The sequence below is a fragment of the Cinclus cinclus genome, chromosome 5, assembly GCF_963662255.1.
Source record: "Cinclus cinclus chromosome 5, bCinCin1.1, whole genome shotgun sequence".
Lineage (NCBI taxonomy): Eukaryota > Metazoa > Chordata > Aves > Passeriformes > Cinclidae > Cinclus > Cinclus cinclus.
The window spans coordinates 54,805,093-54,825,692 of record NC_085050.1 but is presented as its reverse complement, the minus strand read 5'-3'; the positions used below and the strand labels follow the sequence as shown (position 1 = coordinate 54,825,692).

At 37.5% G+C, this 20,600-nt stretch overlaps 1 protein-coding gene across 2 annotated transcripts in view; it reads left to right on the top strand.

Moving 5' to 3' along the window:
- Window positions 1–20,600, top strand: part of GRID2 (glutamate ionotropic receptor delta type subunit 2) — a 680,288-nt gene that overhangs the window by 526,786 nt on the left and 132,902 nt on the right. For both annotated transcript variants that reach the window (XM_062493839.1, XM_062493838.1), the window contains one exon: window positions 13,248–13,349. In XM_062493839.1, the coding sequence (XP_062349823.1) occupies window positions 13,248–13,349 (102 nt within the window). The remainder of the gene's footprint in view (window positions 1–13,247; window positions 13,350–20,600) is intronic.

The following is a 20,600-nucleotide window of genomic DNA, read 5'->3' as shown; positions in this document are numbered from 1 at the left end:
ATTTTATGTAAAGAGTTGCAATTTGTCTGTGCCGTGGTTTTACCTTCCCTGCGTTTTCCTTTTTTTTTGTCTTTCCGGTCTGTTGTTCTACAACTCCTCTTTGACCTATCTCCATCCTAAATAATCTGTTATAACTAAGGACTGTCAGGCCTACAGGGAAAGGGTTATATCTTTTATAAGACTAAATAATACAGCTGGAAGAAAAACAAGAAAGATTTTTTTTTCTCAGAGGACTTTCATTAGATTTCTGAGCTCAAAGCTCGCTCTCTCCCCTGACTGTATTTCTTGGTCTAATAAAAGATATCACTTCACAAGCCTAGCAGGTTCATAGAATTGCACCAGCAGAGCTACAATGACACTTCCGTATGAGCAAGGAGACAGAAGCCTGTACAATTCAAAATAATACATGTTATGTATGTTAAGGTTATCTATTCAATGTAGTCATTCTAAGCATAGTGATAATTAGCACAGAAATAGGCCAGGCTGATTAGATAATGTTTTTCAAAAGCAATATGAGACTAATATAGGCTCCTGGGGATTGGAATAGAAAATTCCAGTGTACTAAAGGTAGGGATAGACCTGCTGGAGTGACTTTTATTTTGCCTTCAACAGTGAAATAGCATATAAGAAGTAACAGAAAGAAATATCAAGGTAATTCTCTTAGCTATCAAAGTGAGATAGTTATAAATGCCACTAGCAGTGGAAGTAGAAATTTAGTGAATATTTTCCAGTTTAGGACATTTTTCATGGTATTCTGAGTTTTCAAATCTATCTTGAAATCACAAAACCACAAGACAGACAGGCTTAGGTGCTGGGGATTTGGACTTAGGACAGCTTGTTTGTGCAAGGGCTTAGCTCTGCTTGTTCAAGGAATTTAATTTGCTAAACAATGATGGTTCCTGAGAACAGGACTGTCATGTGCTGTGTAATGCTTGCACTTAGTTATTGTTAATGCTTTCTTAGAAAGTATGTGGTCTGTATTTTTGCAGGTTATAAAGCTGATAAGGGTTGAACTGATAAATGAAGATGTTCATGCCAGAAACCAGACAGTCCAATCATGAGAAAAAGATGTCCTGTAAAGACAATATGCCCAGGCAAACAAACCAGCATAGCTTTCTGGTTATTGAATTCTTTGGAGAAACTGGCTGCCATCTCCATAAAGGAGCTGTTGCATGATATTATTCCATGAATAAATTTGTATATGAAAAATAGATGAATTATTCACTTAGTTTTAGTACATCTTGCAGAGAGGCAATTTATGTTTCCTATAGCAATAAAAATTCTCATTTTAATTAGTGTTTTAATGCAATGAAAGGTGAGCTGAGCATAGCTCCCAGGTGTTGTACTAAAAATGGAGACACATTCAGGATCTATTCTAAGAAGAAATATAGTTGCATTTGCAGGTGTAGGGATAGGATTGGATCCTCATATAGGCTAGTGAGGCTTATTTTCACTAAAATTCTCTGGCTTACACCAACCCAGACTCCAGTCTCAAGTGCCTTATATTCAGGTTCATGTTTGCAAAACCTGATTGCATATTAGGAGTGCAATGAAGTGCAGGTTAAATGAGTAATATATAGCTATGCCAACACAGTTAATGAAAGTGGCTAAAGTGTTTAAATCAGAACAAATCCTGAGAGACTAATGGCATTCAATATCCGTCACAATGGATAGATGCCACACCAGCTAATAGGCTTTTTTTTTTTTTTTTTGGTCTCTTTAGCCTGCAGTGGGGGACTTATAGCGTATTACACAGGATTGCATAAATGGCGGTGAGTTTTGCAGGGAAACTTTAAGATATCATTATATTTTAAATAAATTTTTTTAAAAGAAATTATTATAGAGATTTTTTTGTTAAAATCCAAAAGTATAGTAATACTATCTTCTAGTTTTAGGAACACCAGTAACATTTTCCATCAAAACTACAATAGAGGTGAACTCTTGAACAAGAGTAGTACTACCAAGAGTCATCTTTCAAGAAAGCACTCTCAGTTCTGCAGACATTTACACCTTCTGCAGCAGCTGTTAACCATCGGACCTGCTCCTTGAAAGATAATCAGTGTCCCCAGGCAAAAAGTATGAGTGTGCACTGGGAGATTATGAAATTGTACACACAGGTATGTGGAGAAAAAGACTCAAGGATTCTGGTTTTGGCTATGTCTAGCATTTGGAAAGATGATATTTTTAAGCCACCATTCTCAGTTGAAAGAAATTTCTTGTATGAGAAGAGGCTAGAAAGGTTATTTGAGCCTAACTACTGATTTCTTAATGTCCTCTTAAGACTTTTATTTCTTCTTAAAAGTAGTAGATCTTTTCAAATGAAAAGATTATTTTAAAATAGGTATCATTGCTTAAAATTAAATCCCAGAAAGACTGTAGTGATGAGCACAGTGTTGCTACTTAGCTGATTAAATCATCACTGCCATATATGCCAATATGTTCTTAGAAGGATCTGTGCAATATCAAACTAAGAAAATTCTCACTGGTTTAGAGTTCCTGGTTTCCTTACCCCATTTCAGCAGTGTGTATTAATCTATTGTAGGAATATAGTGTTCTAGCAAATATAGTTCTCATCATTTGCAAAACAGATTTATCATGTGTTTCTGTAGTTTTAATTACTGAGATACACTTCTAATTTATTTTTGTGGCAAATTCCAGTGTCATTAGAGCAGTGATGTTCATTTGTAACAAAAATTTATTTCAGTGATTCAGCCGTTCTAGACAGGGCTTAGTAGATGTGTCATTTAATCTTTTAAACTAATGATTTACTATTTTCTACAGGGATTTTTATTTAAGTCTTCAGGTACACTACAGCAGATCATTTGCCATTTAATGATTATGAAAGCATATGAAATTTAATCACACTAATGCCTCTGTTTCTTTAATGCAGAAGTACCCACTCCTCTATGTGGCTCCTCTGAAGTAGTTGCTGATCTGGAATAGGATTTAGATATTCTTCAGTGGAGAACCCACTAATAGTAAACCAAATTTGGTCTCAGCCATGTATGTTGCATAGTATGCATAAGTGCAACACAGTTATTTTTAACAAGTTATGTACAGCTGTGGTAGCTCTACAGCACTGCCCCCAGGAAAAGCCACTGGGGCAATCAAAATTACACTTTTCTTGCTGGTAAGGTGGTCATGCCTCTGAGGTGTCACTGCAGGCATCATCAAAAGGCCATAGGGGTACAGGTCTGGTTTAGGGACAGCCTTGATGCTATCTAATGATGAAGCAATTGCCCTCTGGCATATAGAAAGGAATGAAGTTGAATGTATTGACTGTGCTGAAGGTGAGTTTATAGTGTTGGTAATTAGAGAATTGCTTTTGACCATTATGGGTATAACATTTGCTTATCAGTATAGCAGTGCGTGACCTTTAGACCAAAGATGATTTCAGTAACAATCTATTGATACTAAAGAGGCTTTTGCTTTCCAATTAAGGCTAGACCATCTGCAGGCAAAAATTTTAGAAAGTATTATCTGGACCCATAAAGAGAGGGACCCCAGGTATGAACCAGACCACATTACTCAAAGATTTCCCAGTGCTCAGTGCTCCTGGTACTTGTGCTGATCTTTAGGACTCTAGGTGTGCACACCTGCTCTCATTACAGTTGAATTTAGTGGGAAGAAGTAATCCAGGTTGTTGGCCACAACCATCTCCTCAAATTCATTCTTGACCTTTCTCTTCTCCACTGCCCCAAGTGTCAGGGTCAAAAGGGAGCCTTCAGAAGAAGATGCTGTTTCTTCTCTGCTGGGGCCTGGTACTGATAACTCTGATTGGTTACTGCTGTGGTAATTTTTTTTTTTATTTCTTTACTAATAGTTCTGGCTCCTAAGAAAGCTTCTCTGTGCTGAAAGAGTGCTAAAAACCACCCCACAATCTTATTTTCTCCACTACCAAATTCTCAAAACTATAAGATCCAGTGACTTACTTGTAACATCTGGTCTATAATGCACTAAAAGCTGGTGGCTGTAGCCTTACACTCTGTGAGCATGGGTTATGCTGGAGTAATATTTTCTACATAGCAATGGCAAAATGCATCTTTGATTTACTAGCCAGTATCAAGCTGGTAAGTCTGTGACATATCCAGCTTAGCAGACCTCTTTTTTTTTCTGCCAATGCTAAGAATAAATCCTGAATTTTAGAAACACTGTATTGATCTATGTGTAAGCAAAGACTGTTTCCATTTCTGTGTTCCTCATTTAAGCATCCCAGGAATCTGAAGAATCAATGGAAAGCAGTTTGTCATCTAGTGCTACTCCTGCTGCACTGCCATGTTAGCTCCTCTGCAGTGAGAAACCTGAACCAAAATATTTGAGTAAAAGCTTGTTTTGGTTTTTTTTCACATTTTTCCGAAGCTCTTCATTCTTTAGGCACTCTCCAGAATGCCTTCACAGTAAGCTAAGATGCTGTTTCATGCAAATTTCTCATGGTCCATCGGCTTTTTTCTCTCTCTTCCCTTTTTTTTGTTTTGTTTGTTTTTTGGGTTTTTTTTTTTGTTGTATTTTTTTTTAAGCATTTGCTTTTTGGTGTTGATTTTTTGTGAGTAGCTGTTTCCTAGCCCCCTTGCTTGGGAAGCATGTTGCACTAGCATGTATGAAAAGGAGACACTTGTCAGCTCTTTCTTTGTACTACATTTAAGAAAGAGCTGGCAAACTCTGCTGTGCTGAGCAGCAGAAAGTGTAAGATACTTTGATGCTGTTTAAGTTTGAACAGCTTCTGGACAGGTACAAATATGCTCGAAGATATAGAAATTGTCTGTGCTGAGCATTGGTGTATGTTCTCACAATACCTACATTCTAATTCCTTTACTTTTCATGTTGGCGATGAGAGGCTGAAGGTGTCTGAGGAGACAGGGACCCACAGTCTTTGAGATAAAAATAGTAATCTTATCACAGCTGCCTCTCTTTGACTTTGTATCTGCTATTTGGAGAAGTGTTTTCATGTCACTACATCAGTGCCTCGACTAAGGAAAGGAGGTGCTTTTCTGTCTCCTTTTCTTACTTGGCGTTTCATGTTGAAATTGAGAATTGTGTAGCAATGACAAAGATGATAAGTGTAAGTATGATATGAAATGAGGTTGTTCTATTTCCAGGGTTTTCAGGACATGTATTCCCATGGTCTGTGCATCCTAGGAACATCCTCCACCCTTCACCCAAGTCCAGTGCATGAGGAAAACAACCACAGCAGTACTGCCCTGGGAGCATTCAGTAACTGAATAAATAAATAAGTGAATATACTTCTGAGGAAATAGTGCAGAGGTATTGCTTAATTTAAAATCCTTTAGCCTGCCAAAGAAAAATGGAGATTCCCATATGCTATGCCTTAAAAAATTATACTTCATAAGATTGTATTCATATGAAAAGATACATATGAAAAGATAACTAGATGTAGAGTTCCTTGATGCATTGCTGTGAAAGCAGTGTGTGATAATGCTGCTCACACTTAAAAAAAAAAAAAAGAAAAAGCTAAAGAGGGGACACTGAAATTAGTCCAGATGTTTTGTAGCCTCATTGGGCCCCTTGTATATTTAAATATGCATTCCTTGTCAGCTATCTTTAAAGCGAGCACCGATTTCTTCATTGCAAGCACAGGTCTGTGCTACTGCCCTGCTACTGCAGTTCCTGGGCTGGAACTACACAGGAGCCTTCCTTTATGTTCCCAGCCTGGAGAATGATGAATCTAATACACAATTCTCTGTGTGGTTTTACTTCCAGAGCTCACTTTCAGACTACTAATTCAGTGACAATACAGAAGGGGCCATCTTTATTGCAGAAAACAAAGCCTAGGTGCTTCTCAGTGTCCGTGCTCACTGAGCTGACTGCAATGCAGTGTGGAGTAGCTCAGCACTGGCAGAGCCCTGCTGCAGAAGCAGGGCATTCACCACAGACCACCTTACTCTACTCTGAAGGATCCACTTATGTGGTTTTCTGGACTGGGTTTATTCAGAATGCTGCTCTGTAAACCAAGTTCCCTCCAAATTAAGCAGTGGTGGATTTGCTGTGCACTATTACTATTTGGATTTTTTACTGGAATGCTTCCCCCAGAATTCTTGAGCCCTGAAACAGCAAACAGAATTTGTCTATATTCCAATTTGACAAACTATTTCTGAAAATTCATATCTCAAAAAAACACCTTACTAAGCTGAGGGTAATGCTGGGAGTCTGCTGAAGAATGCTTAAATACTGCCAGGGAACTGATGAGAACCTGAAATATGCTCTGTGTGTTTTCTTGCTACCTATAGAGAGGGAGCTTCATGCAACCAAGTGGAAAACAGTGCTTTTCCTTGTTTTTCACTGAATAGGTTTGATCAAAGGTTTTATGATGGTATCAAAAGCTTATATATTGTGATTTAGTACAACCTGGAGTAGTAACCTCGCATATTTTTCTTTGATTTCATCAAGATGCAGTGGTGTACAAAATAGACCAAATTCTTTTTAAAAAACTTAATTTTTAGGTTTTGGTTTTCTTCCAGGCCTTACATGACTTCAGTAAAAGACATCCTATTTAACTTTTAATATGCTTAATGAGAAATAAGACAAGCATTTGTAATTAAAAATCAAAGTTACTGTATTTAAACTGTACCCAAACCTGAATTTTCTTGGTATTATCAATTATCCTGGACTAATTCAGACATCAGCGAGAGCTTCCAGTGTGAAATAAAAGTGATATTCATGGGTTTTACTCTGGCAGTATGAAGAAATTTGTTAGCAAATGGGTGAAGTTGGTATTGAGTCGAAGAACAGGCTTTTCTGAATGTTTGGCTTTAATTGAAATATGGAGGCAATGGGAAAAGAGATCAACATCTGACTCTTTATTATCCTTGTCTGACTCTTTTCTTCAGAAAAGTGTAAGGTTATCAGGGGATGGGAGTAAAAAAAAACACCTGCAGGAAAGATGAAAGCAAAGGAAACAGGGCTACACAGTAATTTATTTTAAGTCCCATCTCCCTCATAATACAAAAGGAGAAGGAGGAGCTGGGGAGAAGTCTGCTGAGAGGACTGCCTGAGAGAAAAGGAGATCCAAGGGCAAAGAGAAAGGGGAATGGACCCAAAGTGATTTGAAAAATGAGTCAAAGCTGGATGTAGTGAAAAGTGATGTCCCTTGACCAAACCAAAACCTCAAAAAACCAAACAAGCAAAAAAAAAAAAAAAAAAAAAAAAAAGACAGGAAAAAGCTACAGGAAATGGAAAGGAAGATGAAGGGACAGAAAAGCAGAGAGGACAGTAAGTACACTGAAAGTACACAGGGAAATGGATGGCAAGAGGTATTGCAGTGTAGGAAATAGGAAGATAACCACGGGTTAGGGAGCTGCTGGGAGTACTGAATTCATAGTAAAAAAATGGACTAAAGAAGGGAAAAAGAGTATTTTCCAAAGAGGTGACAGAAGCAGAAAATTATAGATTAAGACCACCAAATTTCAAATTAAAGGGAAAGAAGAAATAGAGAAAGTAAGCCAGAGATAAAGAGATGTGGAAGGGAGGGGGGGAAGTCAGGGATCATTACAATGACACCACCAGCTTGGAGAGATGGTTCATTTTCTTTGAGATATGGTGATTTACTATACATTTGAAAAAATACATCATTAGATTCTAGAAGCTTGGCCTAAGCACTAAGCATCAGCTTTGTGAGGAGAGCATGCAGTGGAAGAATACCTATTAAGTCTATGTTGTTTTCCCCATAAATTCAACATTTGTCAGTGGTCTAAAATACCCAATTATAACTTCTGGCAGCAATCTGGGTCCTTGAGAAAACACTGAGTCAAGAGCTACTAGGCAAATGAACAGCAGGTTACCAGCATGTAACTTTCCATTAGCTTCTTTATTTCAGTTCAGTAAGAAAAGGAAATTTGGGTAGTCCCCAAAGCAAAATATTTTATTAACTCTGTTCAGTGTTATTCTGCCTTGTGCATTGGCTTTGAGGAAAGAAATTCCTACTGAGGTCACTTGCACTTGTGTCTACGATCAGTTAAGAAAACAAATAGCCCACCCCAACTGCTGCAATTACAATCCTTAGTGCACTGGATATAAAACTAAACTTGAGTATTCACATCCTCCTAACAACTTGAGAATAAAAGAGCTAGTGCAGGGGCAGGCCATTCCTTCTAGGCCAGAGACAAATTAAAGCAATAAAACACACTGTACAAAATAATTAACAGAATGAACAGAACTATATAGATTTCACCACATTGAATGTAGGAGAAACAAGTGCTGCACTACATTATCCAATTGTTCAGCACAGTATTTTCTATTGATTTGAACAACTTACTATTTGCTGACTATTACCGAAGCCTTGGTGAAGGCAGCAGTTACACACAGAAAGCTTGCTGGCTAACCAATCCTGTTAGGAAATTGCTGTGAAGAACAAAACTGACCCAAACTGATCCTTACCCCTTTAATCAAGTCCAGTCCAACAAAAGCCCTCAGTTAATTCCTGGCCACCAGATTTTTTGCACATTTGGTTGATGAGCTGTTGGTTGCTGGCTAAAGAGCTGAACTGAAAGGACTCTTTAACCAGGTAACAGAGCATGTGACTATTTTGTATAACTGACAGTGTCATAGTGAAAACCAAAAGATATATTTTATGTTGTTTCTTCAGTGAGACAGTCTTTAAGCAATAGGATTTAGTGTCTGATTTCCCAGTTGCTGTTGGACATATTAACAGCTGACAAGAGACATCAGGAGTACTCTGTGAAAAATAATTTCTGTGTTGTCCTGCTTGAATTTTGCCTAAAGTAGTATTCCTAGAAGCTTTTGCAAATGCTGAATCCACACATCACCAGAGAAACCTCCACCTTTTACTTAATTTTTGTTGTTGTTGTTGTTTTTGTTGTGTGCCCCATTTCTAGTCATCCCAGCCCTCCTGGGAGTTCTAACCTAGCTGAGTGTCATTTTGTGACAGCTTCATGGGGTCTTTTCCATTTCTGTGAATTTAATATGCTTTGGAATGGAAAAGGGGATTCTTAAAGCACATTTCTTCTGTTGAAGTCGAATCTTGTAAGGATTCAGCTCCTAAAGCAGGTTGGACCCGGGTGAAAATTGTGGAGGGAGTTTCTGAAGCACATCTGGGTACTTCAGGCAAGGAGGCTGTGATTTCTGTGGTTCACCAGAACTGTGAGCTGCTCTGTCGTAGGCATTTCCTGGAAATACTGGAAATGTTTTGTCAGGCTGTCCATACTAAAACCAAGACATTGCTGGGATTTTTTTCTTTAAATGACAGAGAAATAAATGAAAGAGGAGCCAGTGATCCCAGTGTCCTTATGGATTTGGGCTGCATATACAGTGCAGTTTTATCTTTCAGATTTCCACTGTACCCCCTCTAGAATGCTTTCTGTTCTTGACCTTTAATAGTGTTGTGGTAATGCAGTCTGAGTTCCAAGGTGGTCATATTGAATAAACCCGTTCCTGTATATTTTCTATGTTAATTGAAGTAACAAAGCACTCTAAACTTTGATGTAGTGACAAGCACTTAAGTAATTCATCTGTATCAGTGTTCTGGTTTAATTCATTTTCTCCGATGGTCCTCAACTGTGACCATATCAGGCCAATGTATTTTTCTTGATTAATTGACACAATCTGCATTTTAGTCTGCCAGAAAAAGAAGTAAAAGGTCTCAGATATTCAGCAGAGTTCATTGGTTGCATAGGAAGTAGAGGAGGAAAACTGGCTGTAAGCTCTTCATAAAGGCATTATAGACTTTAGTGTTCCAAGTTCCTTATAAATAATGAAATTTTAACTACACATGAAGTGGATTTTGCCTACTTTAATATTGATATGCAAAGACCTTCCTTAATGCATTGTCCATATAGTCAAAATTTTCTAATGAAGAATGGAAGTAAATTTTTGGCTTTGCCAGCAAAACAGGAGAGCAAAGCCCATTTTGACAGTGATAGTAGTGAAGATAACAAACTGGGATGTGGGATGAGCAGAAAGAGATTGCAAATTGGATATCAAAGGAAGTAGAAGACTGAAAACTTTTCCATCTTCATCATATTATATTAAACCTAGCAGAGTGAAAGCTGTCATTAGAATAAATAAAAGAAACTGAAAAAGAAGTTCAAAGCACTATAAATGATAAATTTTGCGTGGTATGAAGATGACAAGCCCTGTGCTCAGTAAGAGAGTTCCCATCACCCATCTGCCCAAATCCAACAGAATTAATGTGAGATTTTGTTATTGTCTGATCTATTCTCTCATTTCAACCATCAGAGAGAGAACAAAAGAAAAAGGAAGTAACTGCAGAAGCAGCAAATGTTTTGCAGAAGCAGTTAAACGAGACAAAGCTGAAGAGGGAGCTTCATACCACCCCCATCTCAATGTTTCAGCAGTAGTTACATTTGCTCCTTGCTGCAATGACAAGCTCAAATTGTCATCAATAAATGCTGATTTGTTTTCTCCTAATAACAGTAAGCAACTCCCACTCAAAATCAATTTCAACTTTGTTGGCAAGACACCACACATTTGTCTTCACCATGACTGAGCTGCATAAAGGAACAATTGAATTGAAAATTAAATGAACAATAATTGAAAATAAAAAGTGCCTTTTCAAAGGAAAATCAGTGCTATGCTGAATTTCCAGAAATGTTATGCTGGTGGGGGGTGGTTTGCCTTAGAAAAGGTAGGGTTGGTCCAAAACTTAATTATATAAATATGTGCACATTAATGTACATAATTAAAAATGGACTTTAACCTCAAAAGGATAAAAAGGCTCCTCAGTAACTTCCTAGGGTTTTAGTTCTGGCAAAAGCAGCAGAGTTTCTGCAGTAATTATACAACCAACACATTTGGATATGCTAATTGGATCTAAGTTCTAATTAGTTTCTTTGTGTGACTAAGAATGACAATCACTGAATTAATTTAATGCAGTTTTTCTGTGAACTTAGTACCGTTTTCACTATTTTTCATACAGAAAATGTAGTCCATGAAATGCTTTGCTTTATAGGACGTCAGTGGTTTGTCACATACAAAATACAGTGCAAGTACATTTGCTGCATTTCACTGCACTCTTATAGGTAATGCACTTCAGCACTTAGGTTATTCAGCTCAAAGTGTTGCAGGGCTTTGCCAGGGGAGTGGTGAGGACCCGGAATGTCAGGAGTCCATCCCTGACGAGAGAACAGCTAAATACCCTGTGCAGGACCAGAAGAAGCAGAGAGGGCTGCTGTGATCTCTTGCTGGTCTTTGTCATCGGATGGGAACACGAAGTGGGGAAACCAAATGGGGTTACTTTGTGCTTTTATTTAGATACTGCTATAGGAAAGATGAGCAATTTCAAGAGATTAATAGGACACCTCCTGATTTTGTTTCTCCTTGTATCCTGTTGCTGCTTTCAGTTTCTCTGGGGCTCTGGATCTAAGTAGATCCTTGATTCAGTCATTACCCGTGATTACAAGTAGGCTCAGCATTACCCTCTCTCACTCCCTGACTGTGGGATAACCTTGACTTCAGAAGGGTGAGAATTAACTGTGAGTACTTCTGAGGCAGCAGAGAGAAGTGACTACCTTGTTCTAAGGCCATCTTCCTTTGGGAAACATAGAATCATGGGATCATTTAGATTGGAAAAGACCTGTGAGACAATTGAGACAAACCTAACTTCTTTATCATTGCAGAAAGTTGGGGTTTTTTTGCTGTTTGAGAGATTATTTTCTTAATGAGGCATCTTCAAAGAATTAATATGAATCTATTGAAATTTAAAAATTTAACAGTTACTCTATTCTAATCGGTGTTATGAAGAAAAATATTTCAGATTATCCACTTCTAAAACTATTAAATACGCTTACTTAAAATTTGTTCTTTGTTTTCTCTTTCACTTTGAAAGATCTATGAAACACATATACAAAGCTTTTTCGCATGAAGGACTGAAAATAATGATTTCTGTAAATTCCTGTTCAAGTACAGTCACCAAAGTTCTCTTCTTTACGAACCCCTTCAGATGATTTGAAGCAACCTGCCATTTCTGTGACTCTGTGTGAAATTATAGTAATATTTTCCATGTTTTACAATTTATATTTCTCTCAGATTATGGTGTTGAATTCTCCAAGAGTAGAGTCCACTGGACCAAACAGTAGCCTACTGATCTTAGTCTTGGTATGTCAGAGGGAGTGAAACATTTTGGTCCTTTAAATAGGAGACAGAAGAGGAGCATCCCTGCAAAGGTTTCATTCACAGTCCATGGAGAGGGAAATTCAGAGCAAGAACTGGTAGCTGCAGGTGCCTCTCTCTTTGGCTGTGCAATGACTTCACATAGACAATTGGTTTACCTACTCCAAAGGTAAGGTTTACCTGCCTTACCTGCTCCAAAGTCCTCTGAAGTGAATCATTGTCCTTCTGTTGGATTTTGGATTTAACACTGATAATTGTGCAGGCCAGCTGAGTGTGGCAATGAATTTCCAAAATGAAACTGGTTATCTTGTTGTGTGGTGCTAAAGGATGTGTTTGATTTACTGATTCATTTGTTTCTCTGTGCTCAAAAAAATATCTGCCATCATACAAAAAAAGCAAGAAAGATTTTCAGAGAATCTGAATTACAAATCAGGGTCTAATAAACTCAGATTGAAAGGCAGATAATCCTAGAGACATTCCTGAGCAAGAGCTGCATCCACAGAAGCTCAAGAAATAGCATAGCACCAATGCAAAGAATGGCATAGATGAACTTTTCTGCATTATCTATTGCAGTATTCTCTCAATACTGTAATGTGCTTATCCAATGGTCTTTTCCTCAATCATCTTTAAATGTGATTTTTAACCTAGTTTAAAATCACTGCTGTTTCATTACCAATTAGTAGTATAAGCTTTAATTAAAGCTGGTGTAATTTCTTTTCTCAGAGTTCCACTAGGAAGAATGGGCTGGAGCAGAGTGTGCTAAAATGATGGTAGCTATTATTTCCCCAATTAATGTATTACTGAAAGCGAGGCAGAAATATTTTTACAGCTACAGTACTTCTAAAATGTTTTTCAGTGATATTGAAATCTTCTCTGACCTCTTTTAAAGCAATGCATATAACCCCAAATCCTGGATGCTGTCATCCATTGCACACTGGTATTTAAAATCAAAAACTGATATTCATTAATTGCTTCATTTTCAATTTCAAGACAAATCTGTGTACAAGTCATTCCCTGAGTTTCCATCCCACTGATTCCAGGAGGTATTCTATCTATTTCATGGGTTCCTGCTTAAAGCCACCTAGGAGGAATGACTAGCAAAGTTTTATGGGCAGTGAGAAAATTATTTTTGTTTTCTCTTTTAGCTTGGCTGCTGGAATCCCATAACTGGTCTGAATGGGTCCCTGACAGACAGAAAGCTGGAGAACAACATGCGAGGAGTGGTTCTGCGTGTAGTGACTGTGCTGGTAAGCAGATGCTCATCCTTCTGCACTTGCAGGAATGGACTTTCTTCCTTTTGCCTCATCTTTTTATTAAGTGCACCATTTTACTGAGAAAGTAATTGGTGCTAGATGATCTGATTTAAGCTGGTCAAAAAACCCTCGGAAAGATGGATAATTTCCCACAAAATAAAATGTATCAGTGCAGCACATTTCAGACTGAATCAAACACATTAGAACCTGTTTCTTGCACAGGCACATTCTAAATTAGGTAACACAAGCATGTGAGCTGATAAAGGGCAGCTTCCAGTGGCCTGTGAGCTAAAGTTACCTAGCTGAAGCTCTAAACGATTCAATTCCAATCACCTTGTCAAATTGTGTGCAGCCTAACACAAATTGTCACACTCAGTAAATATTCGAGGTCAGCTTAGGTCAAGTAATGTTAGTTTGGTAAAACATCTACTGTCCCATCCTAGCTTTTCGTCAGGCAGATTCCTCACTTGTGTGGACATCTTACGTTAAGAAAAATGCGTGGTTTAAATCTGAGCAGACAATGTCTACCAGAATAGGAGTTCGTGTTAGGAGGCCAATGTATTCCCTGCCATAAACTCAGCTTCAAGAGAAGTTTTTAAGAGTGGAAAAAGGAAAATAAATAAAGTAAAAAGAAAATAATCTGAGAGATATAGCCTCTTTGGACCAATACAGAAATACAAAGTTGATCCAGGGCTGCAGACCTGTCAAGGTTAGATTGAGCTATTTCCCTGTTGCTACCCTCTACTTGTGTTTGAGTTCAGTGTCTGAGGGCACAGCACTTTTTTATAAAGAACAGGACAATGAGTTTTCAGGGTTCGCATTGCTGACAGGGCATGATGAAGGAACAGGCTCTGTCTGGGGTGGAAAGTGAAATCACCAGAGCATGTCAGTGCCACTTTCATACCCCTCTAGTTATTTTATGGATGTTTAACACCTTTATCTGTCAGGGTGAACATTCTATTCCAGCTCTTAGTACATTAGAGAACTTCCTGTGGTAGTATATACAAACCAAACAACAACAAAACAAATGACCCCAAAACAACAACTAAAAAAGCCCTACAAACCTAAAAAAGAACCCCAAACCAAACTAAACAACAGCAAAATCCAGTCACGGAATGATGAAAGCACAGGGAAAAATAAAATTAGTAACAGAGAGGGGGAAGATTATACTTTCATTTCATGTTCATCAAAATAGCATCATGGTGACAGTGGCAGGTCTCTGTTTTGCCTTATGCTCTTACTAATTGGTTCAGTATAATTATTTGTTGACAAAAATGATCTGTAGATTCTGCCTAGAAAAATAAATTTGAATTAGAATATTAGCACTGTTTTTGGTAATAGTTTTTCCCTCTTTCCCCACTGTTCCTGCTTATCCCCAGTTATCTTTGTTATCTTGACAGAGCTTCTTTTTTCGTGTTATTATTGCATGAACATTTATCAGTTGGCAAAGATACACAAAAATAATTACCTATGCTGGTAGGATTCTACAGTAATTTTAAAAGAAAAGACAGACATTTAAGGTTCAACACAGAGCACAGGGCATCCTCACTAGTTTTGTATTTTCTGGGTAGGACAAAAACTGGAGCTTTGTATTAGCCTATGTGATGAAAATGTGTGATTCTTACCTTGGATGTGAGAGCAGGAGGGATTTCACCAATTTATATTAGTGATGAACTTTATTATCTTTTCACTTCCATCTTTCTCCCCGTTCTTCAATTAAGTCAATAGATTTCTGTTAAAAGTAAAGGATTTATACAGGCTGTGAATGATTACTTATTGTTATTATTTCTGCCATTTTCTAACAGAATTATCTTGATCCAGGGAAACAAGTGTTAAAATTAAATAGTAATACCTCTCAATAGTAGTAGGCTTATTTTTCACTGGGAGTTGAGAAGTTCACATTAATTTGTAAATTTGCTTTGTCAACAGTTCAAATCTCTCATGCCTCTTTAGATAGCACTCCTTCTCTTCCAATTTCATTTTGTTATGCCTTCAGGTTGAAAAGGACTTTTTTTAAAAAAACTGCAGTAGAATTTGAGAGGATAGAAAATTGCAACACCTGGGTTTATACTACATTATACTAATGAAATTGAACTTTCTAGAGTCTGGAAATCATAAATGATTATGACTTATTTCCTCAGTCTTTCAATAAGCAAATGCCAAACAATTCCCATCATCCACATCCATCCACTAACTCCTTTCCCTCAGTAAATTTAATAATTATGAGCCACGTACCTGCAGACCTTAACCAAAATCTCTTTGTTAGTATGGCAGAATACAGTATAGCCCCAAACTGGAAATCATGTGGTTTCTCTTGGCAGAGAATCCTGGCTCTTCTGCAGTAAATGTGAATGCTCTCCTTTGCATAAATAGCAATAAGAAATATTTCTTTGTGGTTTTATGCTAAGGAGAACTATGGTCATGTTTGTGTATACATAACTGTGTAATGTTTTAACCTGAGTTGGATTAGTACCACACTTTCTACACTTTTAGAAAAGGTTTATTTTGTTGAATTTAAATATCAGATGTCTCTGCCTTGGACTTCTTCCACACACGAAGCTGAAGTCTGAACTTTGTGTTTGACAAGTTGCTCTTAAGTTCAAGTCACTTGCTGGTGAATTTCTGAAATGTATCCTGAATTTCTGAAACGTAGCTCAATCAAAGGTCAGCATAGCTGTTCCAAACAAATTCAGACTGTCTTGAACGGGAAGTTGCCCAAGAACAAATTTAGCTATATATCCATTTTGGCTGTCTCAGTTTATTCTCTTTTTGAGTGGTTCAGTTTTATTGAAAAACGCCTAAAATACAGCAGATATTCTCATAGTATCATTTTATTAGCCATGACAATTACTGAATTATTCATATGAATATTAAAATGTTGGAAATGGAATTAAATTTGGTCCATTTGACAATGAATAGGCCAGCAGGTATTTGTAAAATCATATTTTCTTTAAAAGCCCCTGTTGTTCAAAAAAGAAAAAAGCTTTAATTTCCCTGTTTTAAAGCATTAAAACCTTGACTGAAAAGTACAGAGCCTTTCCTGAAAGTATATCAGGTATAATATTCTAATGGTGCAAATCTGTGACTCTACATGAAAATTCAAAACAGCTCCCAGACAGGGAATGTACTTTCGTATCTGGAGGGTCCTGAGAAGGCAGGCAGGATAAAGGAAAGACAGATAACAGCAAGCCATGCTGAATTATGCTTTGCCATGCATTCCTATACTCAGTATCTGACAGAGTTAGTACCTGGGTTACTTGCACGGAGCTGCAGGTTGGTCACCCTTGGCTGCGGGCGGGCACTGTGGGATGTGGTGTAGTGAAAGGACTGGCAAAAGGAGAGATAAGCATAGAAAGAAAAAAATAATTAAGAAACATCATTTGCACCATGGAAAATGTTATCATATGTGGACTAGTTTAATTCTCAGTGGTTGGTTTTAAATTCACGAGCATTTGTTGCCTAGATTAGAAAAGAAAGAAATATGAAAGCTGACAATGTCTTTAGGGACATGAGCTGGCAGGAGATCTGCATCTTCAGTCCCTTTTTCTATTGGATTTACCGTTCTGAGAGAAGATGAAAAGTAAGATATGAAGCTAAGGCCTGGTTTTAAAAGCTGAAACTGTCTTTGTTTTTTTAATTTTTTTAATGCTGGCTTAAAAAAAGTTAAAAAAAAAGTTCTTTCCAAAGCTGGGGTAACTTTCAGAGTAACTGAGGAAAGGATAGGCATAAGAAAGATGAAATAAGACTGTTTAAGCATATGGAGAGGAACAAACAGTCAGAAGTGATAAAGGATTAAAAATGTCAGGACAAAAACATCAGTGAATGACTGTACAATAAAGACCAACCTCAGGAAAAATATGTGCAGGATACCTCATTAAACATTGAATAAATATTTTATAATAGTGTGCAATAGTCTCATAGATAATGCTTCTTATAATTTCTTCCAATATTTTTGGTGATCTCTTTTCTCGTGCAGTCCTGACCCCATACCCCATTTTCATAAATGAATGCTGTGGATTTCTGTAAAGTCTCTTTATTCCATCAGGCAGCTCTATCTCTGCCCTATTGCCCACAGTCTTTTAAGAAAAATAATTTTAATTAGAGGCATTTATTATACTGTACATATATATGTATATATGTGTGTGTGTGTGTATATATATATATATATATATATATATATATAAAAAATATATGGGGGGGGGGTGTGGGTGTGGGTGTGTGTTTGTGTATTGGTATATTGGGCTACAGTAGTACCCAATATTGTAACAATTATAATTATTATTACAAAAGCAGAAACTAATATTCCTTGATAGAGGCAGAACCTGTCTTTTTATTCCTCTTCCAACCACCACACCTGTACAAGGGCCAAGTTTAAATTGCTACTGACTGGGCACAGGCCTTTTTAAATAGCTGTTTTATGTCCCTTTGAGCTACCTAGCTTGTATTAAAGCAGGTCATAAACCTTACAGTTATTCACTACTGTGATCATTCACTTGACAAGCTTTAATCTCACATCCTTCCGAGAAACGCAGCACCTTTTTTTTTTTTCAATTATTGTTATTTTCAGCCCATTTTTCTAAAATAGCAGGTACTACATACTAGGTAAGGTGGATATCAAGCAATTCAAATGTTTTGAGACCTGGCTGGGGCCACAGCTTGACAGCAAGGTAGGTGCAGTGCAGACCTTGGCAGGCCCAACCTAACTCATCTCTGTGTCAAGGGCTACCTCTCAGGGCTCCCTGGCTTTTACCTTCTCACTGACCCTTACCCATCTGCTCCGTGGGCATATTTGCATTCCAGAGCAACTCACACAATTCACAGAAAATTGACTTTGAAACAGAAAGAAGCTCTTACTCTGTAAGACTGTAATTATCCTTCCATACTATGCAAGATAGAAAAAGAGATGAACTGTGTGACGCAGCTCCTTATGAACAGGAGCCCTTGCAATGCTGCTGGAAGGAGTCCAGTGTAGTTCCCAGCAGGTTAATGTACCCACACCACACTTTAGCTAATTCAGGTATCTGAACTATCTGCATTAAAACCACCACTGTACTCTTCAGACATACTCTAAAACACTCCAATCAATTCCAGTCTCAATCCATATTCCTGTTTTATGGTTCAGAAAGAGCTGTTACCTGCATTAAGTTATTGTGAATTAAAATCAATACACAAAGCTTGGCAGCATCCTAAAATAGACCATTGCCACAGATCGCTTTGAAAGAAGTTTTAGTCCCATTGCTGAGAAATGGGAGGAAGAGGGGCTGGGAAGGCTGACATTCTTTGTTCATTTCTTGTAAATAGGACTAAACCAAAGATCATCATAAATCCAGAAGCTACCATTTCACTCAGGAAGGAAAAACGCTCTTTAAAGTACTGTAACTGAAAGAACAAACTTCATGTCTAATTGAAGATGACAATAAAAATATCTAAAAAGTGACAGACTACACACATGGATAAGAATAGGCCAAATGTAAAATCCCCTTAATCTTCTACTCAGTTTTTGGGATGTGAATGAGCTTGTTGCTATAGGAAAGGTGACTTTTCTGTTAGTACAACTGACTTTCCAATCAATCTGTTTGAAAAGCACAGGATCAGAGAATAGTGGGTTTCAGTGCCAATACAGTTACACACCCCATTGACACAATCTTTAGTTATCCAGGATCTTGTAGATTTGAATCCTTCATCTGTGTTTTAGTTTTATTAAGGGATGGGAGCTGTGTTAGGTTTTGCAGCAATTCTATAACTGTCGATAGTGGGAAAAATTCTGTAATGAAAGAATGAAATGTTTCAATTAAATTTTGGTCATTGATTCAAACATGAATTAATGTACATTATTGTTCAATTAAAAATAACAAGCTGCTCTGCTGTTCCTAGCCAAATACAATCCCCAAAACAGCGGTCAAATGAAGCACTTGAGGAAATTAAGTATTTGGGGTTGCATATTTCACAAAAATCTTTTGAGGAAGGAAATGCAAAATGACTAACATATAAAAGGGGACCATTAATTATTTTTTGAGTCAAGGAAAAAGTGATTTTTGCCTATCAACAAGACAATAGTATCTTCTGCTTGAAAATATTTTGGTTATAGTTTATCAGATTTAGTTTTTCTTGTTGTTTGTAATGGCTGTGCTTGGTCATCCAGCCGCCATTGGAAGGGAGTTGAGAAATCAAGTAATAAGTGTGAATTTCAGTTTGGGGAGCAGTTTCTTTACATTTGCAGGGAATGGGAGTTTTTAAAGTGTCACAGCGAATATTTACATCATGAGATTGCCAAGGCTCAGCCTGGGCTATGGGAATCCTTTAATGTGCCTGTCTACTCTTTCTAGACTCCGTGTCAAGCACAGATTGACATAAACTGAGCTTCATTTCTCGCTTTTTTTTTTCTTTGCTTTCTTTTTCTTTCACTACTTTCAGTAGAGAAAGAGGGAAAATTTAGTGAATGTAGAGTCCTATAGAATAGAGTGTTTATATTTCAATGTGTTCAGAAATTCTTGATGAGTAGACACAGAGGTCATTTTCATATGCTTTGTGGATTCTAACCACCCATATAATTACCTAATTTCAAAACTCTCTTCATAGAATCACTGAGATTGGAAAAGACCTTTAATATCATCAAGTCTAACCATTAATCCAGCTGTGCCAAGTTCACCACATGTCCCAAAGTGCCACATCTACATGTCCCTAATACCTACAAATGTCTCTGGGGGTGGTGACTTCACCACTCCCCTGGCAGCATGCTCCAAAACTTGACAGCCCTTTCAGTGGAGAGTTTTTTTCCTAATATCCAAAATAATTCATCCCTGGCACAACTTAAGGCCATTTCCTCTTGTCTTATAGTTTGTTTTTTGGGGGAAGAGGCCAATTACCACCTTGTCATAACCTCCCTTCACATAGAGAGCAACTATGTCCCCCTGAGCCTCCTTTTCTCCAGGCTAAACCCCTCCAGCTCCCATAGAGCTCCAATTTGTGTTGTAAATCCCAGTAGTGATTAGTTTCTCCAACCTCAAAAGCCATTTTGTTACTCAATATTTTCTGTATAGTGCCCTGGCTAGGAAGTTTCTGTCCATGCTAAGGGGTAAACAGGATTTAGCTGACCAGGAAGATAATCCAAGGCATTCGTTCTATTTTGCTTTTGTTTTTTTTCATTTGTAAAGTGCATCCTCAATTTTTAGCATTTTAATATTTAAAGCAAGCAGATGACCTTCACAAATAAGTGCAGCAGAGCAGTGTATCATAGCTCCATAT